General features: G+C 45.7%; 1 protein-coding gene across 1 annotated transcript; it reads left to right on the forward strand.

Annotated features, from left to right (window-relative positions):
• Nucleotides 1-12,293: 12,293 nt before the first annotated feature.
• On the forward strand, nt 12,294-14,736 carry LOC108229919 (F-box/LRR-repeat protein 14). Its single transcript, XM_025003791.2, has 2 exons — nt 12,294-12,493; nt 12,728-14,736. Exon 2 carries the CDS (start codon nt 12,864-12,866, stop codon nt 14,073-14,075), a length of 1,212 nt encoding a protein of 403 aa, XP_024859559.1. The 5' UTR covers nt 12,294-12,493; nt 12,728-12,863; the 3' UTR covers nt 14,076-14,736.
• The last annotated feature ends 219 nt before the right edge of the window (nt 14,737-14,955 follow it).

The following is a 14,955-nucleotide window of genomic DNA, read 5'->3' on the forward strand; positions in this document are numbered from 1 at the left end:
GGGGGGGGGGGGCTGCCATCAGCACTTAAACATTTTCCCCCCCTTCTCTGCCGCTTCCCTCCCGGCTACCCTGTGTCCGTGCAGCACTCTAACTGCTGACAGGGATCGCAGCCAAGATGACAAATAAAGGCGAGAGGAGTGATGACCAAAAAATGAAAAGAAAAGAGAAAGAGAAAACTCCCTCTTCTTTCTTGCCATCATCCCTGCCTTTCTCCCCCACACCCCCCCTCGTCCTCCTCTGAGCCCCGGTGAGGTCGCTGACCCCGAGTGAGTGAGCCTCATTACCCAGTCACTCTGTATCTCCTCATGCAGGAGGGGGGAGGAGGAGGGTCTCGGCGTGCGTGCGTGCGATTTCGAGGAACCGCGACGCGTTCGTCATTCCTGAAGTTGAGCAGTTCGAGAAGAGGCGTTTAAAGGCTCTGCCTCTCTCTCGCAGAGAAGAGGGAAAAGATTAAAAGATGGGGAATGGAGCGGAGAGTAAAGACGATGGGAGACGAGGGGGGAGGGGGAGGATGGCTCGTGTCGGATCAGAGATAATTGTCAGTGGAAGTCATTATGTACCAGGAGCGCTGTCTCGTTCGGTCTTCCTCGTCGCTCCTGTCCTCTTAATCAGCTTCTCCACGTCTTCCCCGCCCTCGGGGTTTAATTGGATGTTGATGGGCTCGTTGGGACCCCAGGAGCGTGAAAAAAAAACCCAACAAGTTCAGGTTCAGGTTCGGCCACAACAAGAGGCGCTGATCCATGAAACTGAATCTATGTGGACATTAGTCAAGTTCACAAGCGCCGTCAGAGTTCCGGTTCCTCTGCTCCTCCTCGGCCTCAAAATGTTCGAAAAGAAAGAGCCTAAAACCACTTTCTAATTTAGGTTTGGCCCCTTTCAGTTTGGTTTGGCCTTCGTCTGTGTGGTGGACAGCGTCGTTCCTCACCTCCTCAGATGAACCCCGGGACTCAGGCTGTGAAACTATCCTAAACATGTCGTTCATGTGTGTTCGCTCACGCAGACATCAGAGCCGCCCGAAGCCCTGGATCCCACCGCAGCATAAATCAGGGCCGCGAACGGGCCCCGGGTCGCAGGACTTCGCCAGGCTTGAACGGCAAGAGACTGGGTGGAAAATTAGCACCTCAGTGCTGAGATTCAGCCGGCGTGCGTAAAGCGGCAAGTTTCGACAGTAAAGCCTGAGAGCAGGCCTTTTGTTCCGCCTCCTCCTCCTCCTCCATCCCCGATGCCCTTCCCGACCAGCAGGGAGCCACCTTCACCACTCCGCCATCCGCAGCGTCACACCGATTAGGCGCCCCCGGGAAACGGCCTCTCCCGGCACATTTCCCTGACCTGACCTTCCCACTGGGGAGGGGGTGACCTCTGACCCCTGCTCTCTGAACTCTAAATTTGTGTCTGTTCCTTCTGATGCCTTCTGACCTCCAAGGATCATAAATCATTTCCACAGACGCCGGCTGACTCTCAAACTTTTATTTTCTCTGATCCTGGGAGCTCAGACATTTCTCCTATGCCGTAAAAAAGCCAGGAGAGATTTGTGATGGCCTGCAACACGATCTGCATTATTTACCCACAATAAGTTTAGTTTTTATAACTACATACATATGAACAGAGACTTATTAACTTACAGGGAATATATGAGGAGAAATACTTTTATTTTAATGTTTGATCTGTATAAGAAGCCTAAAGAGAATCAAGACCGATAGAAATGATAAAGCTCATCATGGTCACCGTGGTAACTATGTACCTATCTCTCTCACTCCCTGGGTGTTAGGTTAATGAGAGGCAGACAAGAAAATGGCTAAAAGAGAGCCTCAAACAAACAGAAAACTATAAGTCTGATCTTAAAAGTTTTGGATCCACAAGAGGCAGAAGACACTGCTGGTCGTGAATTTTTATGTTTCTATTTTTCATCTTTCTTTACGCAAGAGATGTGACGAGTTCAAAAGATCTTTCCGGTTTTGAAGAGAATATTTTTGAGCGGCATTCTGGAGGGGGATTTGAGAGAAGCTTACAAGTCCTGTAGCAGTGAGAGACGCACCGGGTGAAAGAAGGCAAAAAATGGCAACGTTATGATGTACAACGTGGATATGTGCCAAAAAGCGGGAGTCTTGCTCGAGGGGCGCTTCAACGTGTGGCGGCGGGAGCTGGGATAGCGGCTCTTTCTCCTAAACTAAAAGATAAGAGGGCAGAGATTATCAGACTACATCAAAAAACGACAAGAAAACAAAAAGGTTTAAAAGGAAGAAACTGGAAAATTCTCTGGAAGAGCTGAAATCTGCAAAAAGGAGCATCTAGAAGTGGAAAAAGTGGCTAAAACCACATTCAGGTAATGGCTGGAACCTGGATACTGACGTTCTAGTCATTTTTATAGAGCTTAAATCTGGTGTGGTAGTAGCTGAGTGTCATCCTCAACACACACTCAGGACGCTAACAGATCCAGGAAAGACTTTGGCGTTCAAGGAGGCGGGCAGTATTTGAATCTGTTGATTTGTTTTTGTCTGTACAGCATTAAACACGGTGGGGTCTTTTATTGTGAAGGAAAGGTAGAAAACTTTTTAGTTGTGAACTTGAATTGATGTTCTGTGATCGTTTAGTGCGACAGGATTACTACAACCAAAGATGTCCTACGACAAATGCCAAGCGGTGTCAGAAATTAGCCGGAAGTCTCCTTTTTCCTCGTCCGAACCTAATAATAGGAGCATTAAAGCCAGCGCTGGCTTTCCATTCATTTGGTGGACTGATACCTGTCGGATGTTCGTGATGTCTGCCAGCGTATGGCCCGGCATCGATTAAATCTACAATCGTACAGTGGGACGCAAGATACTGTCAAAGTTTTATGACACCGAGCTCACAAAGTGTGTCACAGCCTCTACGATTCCTAAAAATCACACGGTGCATGACAAACTTTAGACTCCCCGCTTCAGGTCACCAGGTCCTCGTTTGTAATCACCACGTCTGCTCTGTATTGGACTCCTCCCTCAGTATGTATTCAGACCAGTTTCTGCTCTTCATTGTTTTACTTTTGGTCAAGTTTTCTGCTTGCTGTGCAATCCTGAGCCTTTTTTTTTTTTTACTGTTTCTTGATCTTGTGTAAGTTTTCAGTGTTTTCATTTTTTCCCCAGCAGTTGTAAGATTAAACGCCGAGAGATCCTCCACCTTTGCCACCGAGTAGACCCGAACGATACCAAGCGACCCCTTTAAGAGCCCGAGCGCGGATCCCTTTCACTGTAAATCCCACACAGATGTGTTCGGCTGCAGCAGCGTGCCACTTCCACTGTATGCTAATTTCCTGCAAATCACAGCTTTGCCTTCTGGGATTCTTGGCATACTGGTGTGCACAGTGGGTGTTGTCACTTGTCACTCAGCTGTCACTTAACATCTTGTGCTGCTGAATTCAAACACCGAGGAAAGACTGAAGAGATTTTCTGTTTTTTGGTGGCAGGGTGGGGTGGGGGGGAGAAGCGTCTGTTTAAATATTTTCATCAAGATCACAGATATTCAAATGTTTCCTTGGATCTTAAGGGAAATCTTGGCGGCTTGCTTTAACTAAGCACACGAAGGTTATTTGTCCACAGACACACACTCATCATTACCTGGGGGGGGTTGAGCTTCCCTTCTATGGGCCTTCAACCCACACGCTCATCTCAATTAATCACCCAACAAAACAGATGTCAGGAACAAAGGAACGAGCTCCAGCCCTGTGGGCTCGAACCAGGAGAGGTGGAGGGAGGAGGAGCAGGAAGCAGGAAGGTGTCGGGTGGGTTTCCAGCCGGATGGCTTGTCTGCGGCAGGTGAGCCGAAGGTTCAAGAGCCGGCCAGAGCAGGAACCGTCAGATGTTTGTGTGCTCTGAGCCGAAGCCACGCAGTTACTGTACAGCACAAGATGAAACTGCAAACGAGAAGGTGGGAAAAGAGAGAGAGAGAGAGAGAGAGAGAGAGAGAGAGAGAGAGAGAGAGAGAGAGAGAGAAAAAAGCAGAAGTAACAACATAAGAAGGAGAGACGGGGAGCGAGAAAACAACAAAGCCCCTGAGGATGAAAGACGGTCTCAAAAAAAACAAAAAAACAATGGATACAAAATAATGCTCCGCAGTGTGCAGAAATAGAGCAAAGATTGAAAACCTGCCAAGATAAAGACAAACCCCCGCTTTTGAACTGTCACTTCACTGCGATACTGTCAGAAAACAAATGGCAGTCCTGACAGGTTTCAGCTGCTCTGAAAGAGACAGAATCATATTTTATTCACAAACACATATTTTAGGGCTTTTATTGCAAAGATCGTAACCTGTTGTTAAGAGCTGAATTCTCAAATCTTGCTAAATTATTGACATCTACATTATGTACAGACGGAGGGGAGGAGAGGGAGGCAGGGGGAGGGTACAGAGGAGGGGGTGAAAGCCAGACCGGGCCACATTTTTCATTTTCTGAATGAGTGGAAAACACCCAACGCCGTCTAAACTCTCAACATTACAGGAAAAAGACATCAGTCTGCTGGAAATAACTGCTCCTTTCCCCCTCCATCCATCTTTGTGTCTGCCTTCCTGTGGAGCGCGGACACCGAGACTTCCAGCTTGCATCAATAACACGCAGATAACAGCCCAGTCCTCAGTTTTCAAGCACAGCCTTAAATCACATCAGCCCCGGGGAGGGGAGGGGAGGGGGTGGGGGGAAGCAAATCAAGGAAGAGGAGAGATGAAGAGGAAGAGCTTAGCACTTACAAGCCACACAACGACAGTAACAACACTGCAGCGCTGGTAAAATACCCGCAAAATTACAAGAACGCATCAATTTATGCAGCACAAAAACAAGCCTCTGCGCTTTAAGTGAGAGTTCCCACACTGAGGAACATGCCAGCGAGAGTGTGTGTGTGTGTGTGTGTGTGTGTGTGTGTGTGTGTGTGTGTGTGTGTGTGTGTGTGTGTGTGTGTGTGTGTGCGCGAGCGCGCGTCAGTCACTCTGCTTTGTTAGTGTGACGGCGGCACATCACTGAGCTGGAGAGCAAAACATTAAAACGCTCCTAATGATGCAGCTCATCCCACTGGCACCTATGATCCAGAACACATCCTGACACACACACACACACACACACACACACATACAATACAAACACACCAGCTCATGTTAGAAAGGATGATCGTTTGTCCATTTATACCAGTGGTGTCCAATCCTGGTCCTGGAGGAACACCATCCTGCGTGTTTGAGGTGAGAGGCGTTTGACCGTGACCGGGCTTCAGATCTGGTTATAAATCAAATTACAAAATATGACTTTATTTTAAATAAGTGCAAACAGCTCTGCCTGTTTTTGCACGTGCACATATCAGCATGTTCTCTGCTGTGTCGTGTCCTGCAGATGGAATCAGTCTTAAAGTTTTTTGGCGAAGGGTGGAGATGATTTTGTTGACAAATCTGCACTCAGAGTTTGTGTTTCGGGTGAAGAATTGTTCCTTCTCTAAAGTTTAAATTGAAACTTTGCTGTTTACGTCCTCTTCATCAGGCTTCTCATAAGATCAAACTCAAACAAACCTGAGTCTAAATGTCTAAGCACTACGCTGTTTTGTTTCTGCAGAAGGCGCGCCCTTCCCGATCATCGACATTCGGCTGCGCTCGAACCCACGGCACCTCAAAGCCGTAGAGCAGCCGCATGACAATTCCCGGTTTAACCTGCGAAGGTCTAAACGAGCCGGGAGGGTGAAGGAAGGGCAGTCAGACCTGAACCACGGCAGACATGATGGGCAGACGGTGGCGAGGGAGGAGGACAACCAGGAGATCCGTCCTCTTTGTCTCAGCAGGGTTATTTACTGTTTGGTTCTCTTTATTTCCCACCCTCGGTGCTTCTTTCTCTGTAGTTCCTCAGCTTTTAATGATTTCCCCTCTCAGCTTCGGAGGAATACATTATTATCCTTCTTTCCGTCTGTCACGTCCAGTTCAAACGTCTCAACGTTCAGATCTCTTCTCACATTTATCTGTTCCTGTAGTTTGTTCCTTTCCACCTATGTAGGATTTACACTCCAGCAGCCTGACCAGCTCTGAAAGGCAAGTATAATCAACCTGCAACACGTGATGTTTTCCAGCTATCCGATCTGAAAAGAAGTTGGATGCTCAACTTATAATTAAAGACAAAGTAGAACTTTTGCCTTCTTCACGATGTCAGCGAAAACTGAAAAGGTAAAAGCTTTGAAACAGTTTGGTTCATGCTGGAGTTGAACAGGATTGCATAAGATTTTTACAGATTTAACTAACGAAGGCTGAGCCTGCAGAGGGAAACCGGGAAACCTTGAAGCCATTAATCCAAAGCAGAGACGTGAAAACCAAACCGATCAGTTCAGGCGCAAATTATCCTTTCAGTTTCCTGAGTCTCCCGTAAAGTTTTGAACAAAATAAATAAATAAAAACACTAATTGCAAAACTTAACTCCAAAGTTCCCATACATTTAAAAATAATAAAAAGAAAGTCAGATTATATTTACAAAAATAAAACAAGATATGATATGTCTTCAGAGATAATCCTTTGTTTTATAATCCTTATAACTTCCTTTCAAATTGACCATTTTTCTCTGCTGGGAAATCCCTTCGTATAATGTTTGGCCTCATCGTGAAGCTTGCCGATCCTACTTTTTAAAATTATATGGCTGATTTCTCAGTGATGTCACTCCGGACCAACAAACGGGCACTCTCGTAAATGAAAGCAGCTTGTTGCTGGGGGATAAATCTTCAAATTTCAACAAACTAAGAATCGTTTTGAAGTTTTTCAGACGGAGAATTTGATCATTTGTCCTCGTCTTCCCACCTGGTCAGCCCCTGTGCCGTCAGCCCCTGAACGTCTCGCTGCTCTGTGACTCATGAACGCAAACATCAACACCACAACGGCGACGCCCTAACCTCCTGATTCCTGTGACGCCTCCCTTCTTGTGGATTAGCACACTCCGAGGCTGGAGAGGTGTTGGGAGGTCTTCTTTACTTCGTGCTCTACGATGAACTGTTTGTGTGCGACATCATGTGAGCCGAGGTCAGAGGTCAGGTGGTGATGCAACGCCGTCGTCCTCCAGGGGTTCAGCTCCCCCCTCACACACAGCTGCTGTCCATCCTGCCTGCGTGCTCCGAAGTATGGATCCGAGCAGCTGAGGGGATCCGAAGGGATTACTTTCCTTTCTTTCCTCACACAAACTCACCGGAGGACAGAGAGGCTCCCGGACCGGAGCGTTGGGACGTCACGAGAAGTGTTTCTGTTGCTGCTTCGCTGTGTTCGATACGCTCATTGTTTTTTTTGTTTTTTCCCCCTCGAACAAGCCGACCCCCTGACCTCTGCCCTGCGCTAAGCACCTGCTGACCCACTTTACAGGAGAGGTCAGAGGTCAGCGACCGGCCACGCTCCCAGATGGGAGCTCCTGCAGAAGCGGGGGACGTCACCTGTTAGACACACAATGCAGCATCACCGTCCTGTAAAGAGCACATTTTCTCCTCAGGAGGATCTGACTTAACAGCATACATGTCCTGAAAGTGACAATCACACACACACACACACACACACACACCACGCTCCGTTTGACATGTCATGCGAGCTCAGTCAGTCAGAGAAAGAGCACCGTATGAACAGTGACCGATCACAGCTCGCTATGACAGGTCACACAGCAGGAACTGTCTGTGTGAGTGTGTGTGTGTGTGTGTGTGTGTGTGTGTGTGAAACAGCACATATGTTACCCACAATGACAACACGTGAGTCATCAGTTTCTCATTGTTTGGTGACTTGCTTTAACGAACGCGTCAGTTTGAGAAACTGCACTTTCTTTAATCGTACGGTGGTGGGTTCAAATGTTCCGTTTTTGTCCAGACGTGGTTTTTTTCCGTGCAGGGTCACGGGGGCTGGTGCCTGCCTCCTGCGTCCATTGTGCGAGAGGCAGGGCACACCCTGGACAGCTGTTTTCAACACCTGGATATTTCACCTATGTGCACAAATCCGTAAAAAGGCTGCAAAGTTTTTCAAAAACCTCTCACGCCTCCACATACGAGTCATAACGTACATAAAAACAACCCACTAGGTTATCAGTTTGACCCAGCAGACCTGAAAACTGGGCTGAAATGACTAATTTGTTAAATTAAAGCTACTTAAAAAGAAGAGTTAAAAAGAACAACCTAAAATCTGCCTTTTTTAGATTATTTTAACTTGAGTTGGTGCTCGCTGTTAGCATCAGCTCACCAGCACCAACTAAACTGACTGTCTGGTGCCAAGTAAGGCTGTTAATGAATCAGGTTAAATTAGTTTTTACGCTTTAAAGCAGAGGTCTAATTTGGCCCGATATGAGTTGTGAAAAAACAGCTATAACACAGTTTTTAGATTGTAATAAAACCATCTTGTGAACTCAAACAGTGAAACTCTAACATGACTGATGTTGGGTTGATGCTGTTGTTTCTGGTTGGCGTCTCCTCTGAAAATGAATGAAATGTCCTCTGAAGTGAGGTAAACTCGTCTGTGTGTGTGTGTCTGTGAGTGTGTGTGTGTGAGTGTGTGTGTGATGAGCTGTCAGGGAAGATCTGGTGAGAGTGGGCTAATTGGAGTTAATTCACCATCTGTCTGCGGGAGCCAGCAGACAGGGTCATTAGCAGACACAAGTCCAGCCACAGGGGAGGCCAAGAGGGAACTCACTGTCCCTCACCATCTCTCACTGTCCCTCACCATCTCTCACTGTCCCTCATCGTCTCTCACTGTCCCTCATCGTCTCTCACTGTCCCTCACCGTCCCTCACCGTCTCTCACTGTCCCTCACTGTCTCTCATTGTCCCTCACAGTCTCCACCAGTCTCCCACCTTCCCTCACTGTCCCTGACAGTCTCTCACTGTCCCTCACGGTCTCTCACTGTCCCTCACCGTCTCCCACCATCCCTCACTGTCCCTCACTGTCTCCCCATGTCTCTCACTGTCCATCACCGTCCCTCACTGTCTCTCACAGTCTCTCACTGTCCCTTACTGTCTCTCACAGTGTACCCCAGTCTCCTTCCAACCCTCACCGCCTCCCACCAACTCTCACTGTCCCTCACAGTCTCTCACTGTCTCCCACCGTCCCTCACTTTTGACTTCCTTCCTGTCTAACCCAGAGGCTTGTCTCGTCTCTAACCCCTCAAAGGTTTTACGCCCCTTCACTAAAACTCGTCTCCAAATTGCAAAAATTCAGTTATAATAATGTTTAATTCTTTGACATTTACTGAGGCGTTTACAGGCAACAAAAAAGGAGGAAATGTTCTGAAGGATTGGTTCCTGAGCTCCTTGTTTTAAGGTGATTATATTTTTATCAGAGCAGTACTGCCCTCTGCTGGGCTTCACATCCTACAGCTCATTTACAGAAGTCCAAACTATGAATCAAAAATCATTTAACGCCTTTTCAGCTCAGGCAAAATCTGAATAAAACGGTCTGAAGATCGCAAAGCTGATCGTACAACACTGAATATTCAGAGTCAACAACTACAAAAGCAACTAAAGCTATCCTGAATAATAATAAATAAAGTTTTATCAAGAACTCGCATAAAAAAAGCATTTTTGCACTCATGCTGACATACCTTTAAATAATTTATAACTAATGTATCTTTCATGATATTAAATTGAATCTATTAGTTTTATTTAGCTTAAATAGTTGGTTTCACTGTTACACCACGTTTTATAGTCTCTTCTGTATTAATGGTAATAATTCAGTGGATTTTCTTTAGATTAAGAGTTTTTTTATTAACTGAATGTGTTGACGATCGTGTCTGTGACGTTACAAAGGTTTCCTCCGATACACCGAATGAAGTAAAGCCGAGTATTTAAACATAATTTTGATGAAAATACTTTCTTTGCTCTCTTTTCTGTGCAGGCTCTCAGTCACTGGGCAGGAGGCAAAGGATGTTTTCTTTAATCTAAGATGTTTATTTCAAACAAACTATGGAAATGCTGCTGTAGTTTTAAATTTTTAAAACATCTCCAACCTTCAAATTGACATATTTCTGATGCTCAAGGTGTCCCTTTACACACTAACTGCTTTCCGTGTCCAGTTTGACGTCATGAGACATTTTTATAACTTATAAAAGCTTCTTTGATGAAACAAACTAATGTAAATCATGGCATCTTTTCTGTTTTTGTCAACGACGTCTCGTCCAGCTTTAGAAAAGACTGTAGAACCTGATTTTCATCGAGACTGATCTGTGATCAGGAAATGCAGCTGTCAGGAAGGTCATTAAAATCTAACATAAAGAGAATAAACTGCCCTTCTGAAAGTGACAGCTAGGTGTTACTGCTCCGAACTCGGGTCATTAAAGGGACAGGGTGGCTAGGTGAGTTTCGAGGACCACCCACACATGGGTAAACACACAAAAAAGTGCTTTAAAGGGGCTACCGACGACGTGTGCTGCAAGAGGCACCGAGAAGGTCAGCGGCGGAGACGGCGAGCGATTCAAAAGCCCGGAGCCAGACAGGAGCCCTGAAACATTCCAGGAATTGGAGATATTTATTGTTTCGGGGCCACAGGAGTGCTGCTGGGAGGAAGAGGAGCAGGAAGAGGCCCGGTCTTTTCTGTATGGGAGGGTCAAAGAAGAGACTCCAACTACATCTGACTTTCACTACTTCCACACCAGGTGCATTCATGTGAACTTTGTCGAGTTAATTTTCTCACATGTTACAGCTACAGACAACTCATCTGACCTGTCGGAGTCACTGAAAGTAAAAAACACTTCACTTCCAGACAAAAATAAATGAGAACAAATAGTTTGTTAAGGCTGAGATGTAGTAAAATAGATCTATATAGGAAGATGGTGATGGAAAGATAAAGAAATTAAATTTACATGTTTATAAAGATCCTTTAATGGACGTCTGTATTGCTGGTTTTTAACACAAACCCGGAACAACAACGTCTGGCAAATCAGTCAAACGTTTTGCGTGTCGATCACCTCTAACCTTGTCTGTTTCTTTTGTACTGTCGGACCAGCTGGGTGGTGACCAGGTCAGTGAACGCCTCGGTGCCGGAGCAGGTCGACCACGGAGGAGCCGCCTGAACGAACACGACGGGCAGAGCTGGCAGACTGCGCTGTGGCTTCTATCACCGTCGCTGTTTTAGCTCAACCTGGAGGATGCAGGGAAAACAGAAAGGGGTCAGGGGTAATAATTGCCCTTTTCTTTTTCATATTTCACATTTTATGTCAAAACTAGATCATAATTACATCATAAGTCATTTTATATTTGACTGCATTTTGCCTTATTTGTACAATCACCATAACTTCACGTATATTTTGCACATCTAATATCTGACAGTATGTTTGCCTTTGCGCTGTAACACTATTATTCATATTTTATTTTAGTTCTTTCCGTTTCATCTTGGTAATTTCTGCAGACAGCGAAAACTATTTTTTTGCTCAGGGAACTCGTTTCCAGCTGTGCAGGTTTGAACACTTTGAACACCTGAACTGAGCGGAAATAACACATTTTTGGTGAAGTAAATCTAATTTTGTGTAAATTTCCAGTGAATGATTGCAGAAAATCACAGTTCTGAGAAACAGTTTTATATTTGTACAGATCATTTAGGTACTACAATTATAAGAAACATGTTACAGAACTTTGTTTTTCAGTATATATTTATCTTTATTTGTGTGTTATTTTTTTTAAAGGATTTGATTTATCAGGGCAGTGAATCTCACTAAACTAAGGTCAAGATTCTAATTTTGAATGAAAAATATAAATATTAATAAAAAATAAAATAAAATCCATTATGGACCTTCAACCAGAGGTTTGCAGGCTCAGTCCCATCTTCAAGGAGTCTCTTAAAAAACAGACGGCTATTTCTGATTAAAGAAATGTCGAAAAAATTATCAAATAAACCCAATATTACTTAAAATGAATATGTTCTGTGACAGACTAGTATCATACTTCTTGGAAAGCGATTTCCACCACTTGAAAGAGTCATAATAATGACTTTAAAAGTCATAATACTGACATCCAAACATAAATAAATATAATTTATAAAGTCATGGCTTTGAAACTCACAATTATGACTCTTTTTAATCACATAAATATTACTTTGAAAGTCATAACTTTAATTTTAATGTATAATTATGACATAAAATGTGGCTTTTGTTCCTTCCTGGTGGCAGAAATGGACTTCCACACCTGAAACACCTGAAACACCTGACACTAAAAATATAAATAAATCCATACATGCAGGTGTTTTGTTAACCCTACAATTACAAATGTCTCATCACCTTAAAGCCCATTATGTGCATTAGGATTTAAAGAGATTTCGTATTAAATAGTGTCATAAAAACCTCCACTAGGAGCCGCTGGGACCAGAATTAGCTCATCGGCTACACACAGTCAGCGTTTTCGCTGCTGGAAACCGGGACACTCCGACGCTTCATGGAGCTATAAACAAAAAATAAAAAAAAAACAAAGAAATGACGAAAACAGCCATGCGGATATCTGTAAAACGTTCTGGATGAGCTTGAGATGATCTGGCGTGGAAAACCCACGTTGCTCTGGACGAGGAGGTTCGGCCGATTCGAAGCTCTTAACTTTAGACAGCGAGCTAACGCTAAGCTAATGCTAACCGACGCTAGGCTAACGCTCGCTGGTTAAATTAAATATTACTTTTCCGAAGAATTTCACGTTTGGCGACTTAAGAGTGGCACCGCTAGCTGCCAATTTTCTGTTATTTTGTATTTAATACAGCAGTGTGCCTTGCTCCAACGAGATAAATGCATTTTTGTTTCGTTACATTCCAGGCTAATTCGCTGCGGCTAGCTTGCTCGTATGCTAGCTGACGCTAGTTAGCGTTACCGGGTCGGAGCAACTTCAGCAGCAGAGTTTCGGCGGAGCTAACGCGACCGTACCGTCGCTCCCCTGCTGCTAAAAGGAGCCATGTTTCAAATGGAAACGCATGTATCGTGCCTTTTCCCGGAAATCCTGGCCATTATTTTCAGCTACTTGGACGTTAAGGACAAAGGGAGAGTAGCCCAAGTGTGCGCGGCCTGGAGGGACGCGTCCTACCACAAGTCGGTGTGGAGGGGGGTGGAAGCCAAGCTCCATCTGCGGAGAGCTAACCCCAGTCTGTTCCCCAGTCTGCAAACCAGGGGGATCAAGAAGGTCCAGATCCTCAGCCTGAGGCGAAGCCTGAGCTACGTGATCCAGGGGATGCCGCACATCGAAAGCCTTAACCTGTGTGGGTGCTTCAACCTCACCGACAATGGACTGGGACATGCCTTTGTGCAGGACATCCCGTCCCTGCGAGTCCTCAACCTCAGCCTGTGCAAGCAGATCACGGACTCCAGCCTGGGCCGGATCGCCCAGTACCTGAAGAACCTGGAGGTGCTCGAGCTCGGTGGGTGCAGCAACATCACGAACACGGGCCTGTTGCTCGTGGCGTGGGGCTTGCACCGACTCAGGAGCCTCAACCTGCGCAGCTGCAGGCACGTGTCGGACGTGGGCATCGGCCACCTGTCCGGGATGACCCGCAGCGCCGCCGAGGGCTGCCTGTCCCTGGAGAAGCTGACCCTGCAGGACTGCCAGAAGCTGACGGACCTGTCGCTCAAGCACGTCTCGAAGGGCCTGAGCCGGCTCAAAGTGCTCAACCTCAGCTTCTGCGGCGGGATCTCGGACGCCGGGATGCTCCACCTGTCCCAGATGAGCCAGCTGTGCAGCCTGAACCTGCGCTCCTGCGACAACATCAGCGACACCGGGATCATGCACCTGGCCATGGGCTCCCTCCGCCTGTCCGGACTCGACGTCTCCTTCTGCGACAAGATCGGGGACCAGAGCCTGGCCTACATCGCCCAGGGGCTGTACCAGCTCAAGTCGCTGTCCCTGTGCTCCTGCCACATCAGCGACGACGGCATCAACCGGATGGTGCGCCAAATGCACGAGCTCAAGACTCTGAACATCGGGCAGTGCGTTCGAATCACAGACAAGGGCCTGGAGTTGATAGCCGACCACCTGACCCAGCTGACGGGCATCGATCTCTACGGTTGCACTAAGATCACCAAGAGGGGCCTGGAGAGGATAACGCAGCTCCCGTGCCTTAAAGTGTTGAACCTCGGACTCTGGCAGATGACTGAGAGTGAAAAAGTGAAGTGACGGTTTCTCAGAAGGACTGCCTGTGTCCGTTTTTAGTTCGAGCTCCTATAATGTGACTGAAAACCACGGATTGGCCCCGCTGGAATATCCCTCACCTCCGCAGCAATACTTCAGTTCGATCCTTTCTTTGTGTCGTCCTCGTTAAAATCGCAGCTACCTCAGTCACTGTACAGAGTGCCTACTGTTGTTCAATACTGTATTAGATTGTATATTTTTGTGACCCGTACCAGTATAGATTTTTGGAATTGAAGAAAAGCCTCTTTGCAGACCGAGCATTTAAGTCCGAAGCAGGAGTGACGGAGGAGTTCGTCTGGTTTAGTTTTTGTTCGTACTGTTGCTGACAGATTTGTACTTCAAATTGAAGTGAGCGGATCACTCCTGTTTCTGTGTTTACACGTGTACAGACCCTTTTTTTTTCTCTTTTTTTGTTTAAAAAAAACCCCCAACATCCTGAGGAAGTCATTACTATATCAGGTTCATCTCCACAGCTACAGCACCAATATGCAATACCTAAAAACTGCTCTTTGGGATTTTTTTTTTTTATTTTGTCCTCCTGAAAAGCTCTCAATGATAATATTGTATAAGAAAGCAGTAATTTAAGATGTTTTATATTCGTACGATAGTGATATTTATGAATAAAATTATGTTCCAGTTTTTGTCACTTTTATTTGCTTTTTGTTCACCCTGCAATATAATCAAGTGTTTTCTTTAAAAAAAAAGTGAATAATTTTAAGGTTTATTGGGAAAACGTTTCTTTAAGTTTATGAAAAAAAAGCCAACATTACAACCCTGACTCATAAATTGACCGTTTCTGTTTTAAATCCTTCTTCTCCGGTTTGTTTTAGTATATTTAAGCATCTGGCTTGTTTAATTTAAAAAA

The sequence above is a fragment of the Kryptolebias marmoratus genome, linkage group LG11 (genome assembly GCF_001649575.2).
Source record: "Kryptolebias marmoratus isolate JLee-2015 linkage group LG11, ASM164957v2, whole genome shotgun sequence".
NCBI classification, from domain to species: Eukaryota; Metazoa; Chordata; class Actinopteri; order Cyprinodontiformes; family Rivulidae; genus Kryptolebias; species Kryptolebias marmoratus.

What these genes read in the sequence shown, in the direction of transcription:
- LOC108229919 (XM_025003791.2), top strand. Translation starts at nt 12,864, where the DNA reads ATGTTTCAAATGGAAACGCATGTATCGTGCCTTTTCCCGGAAATCCTG.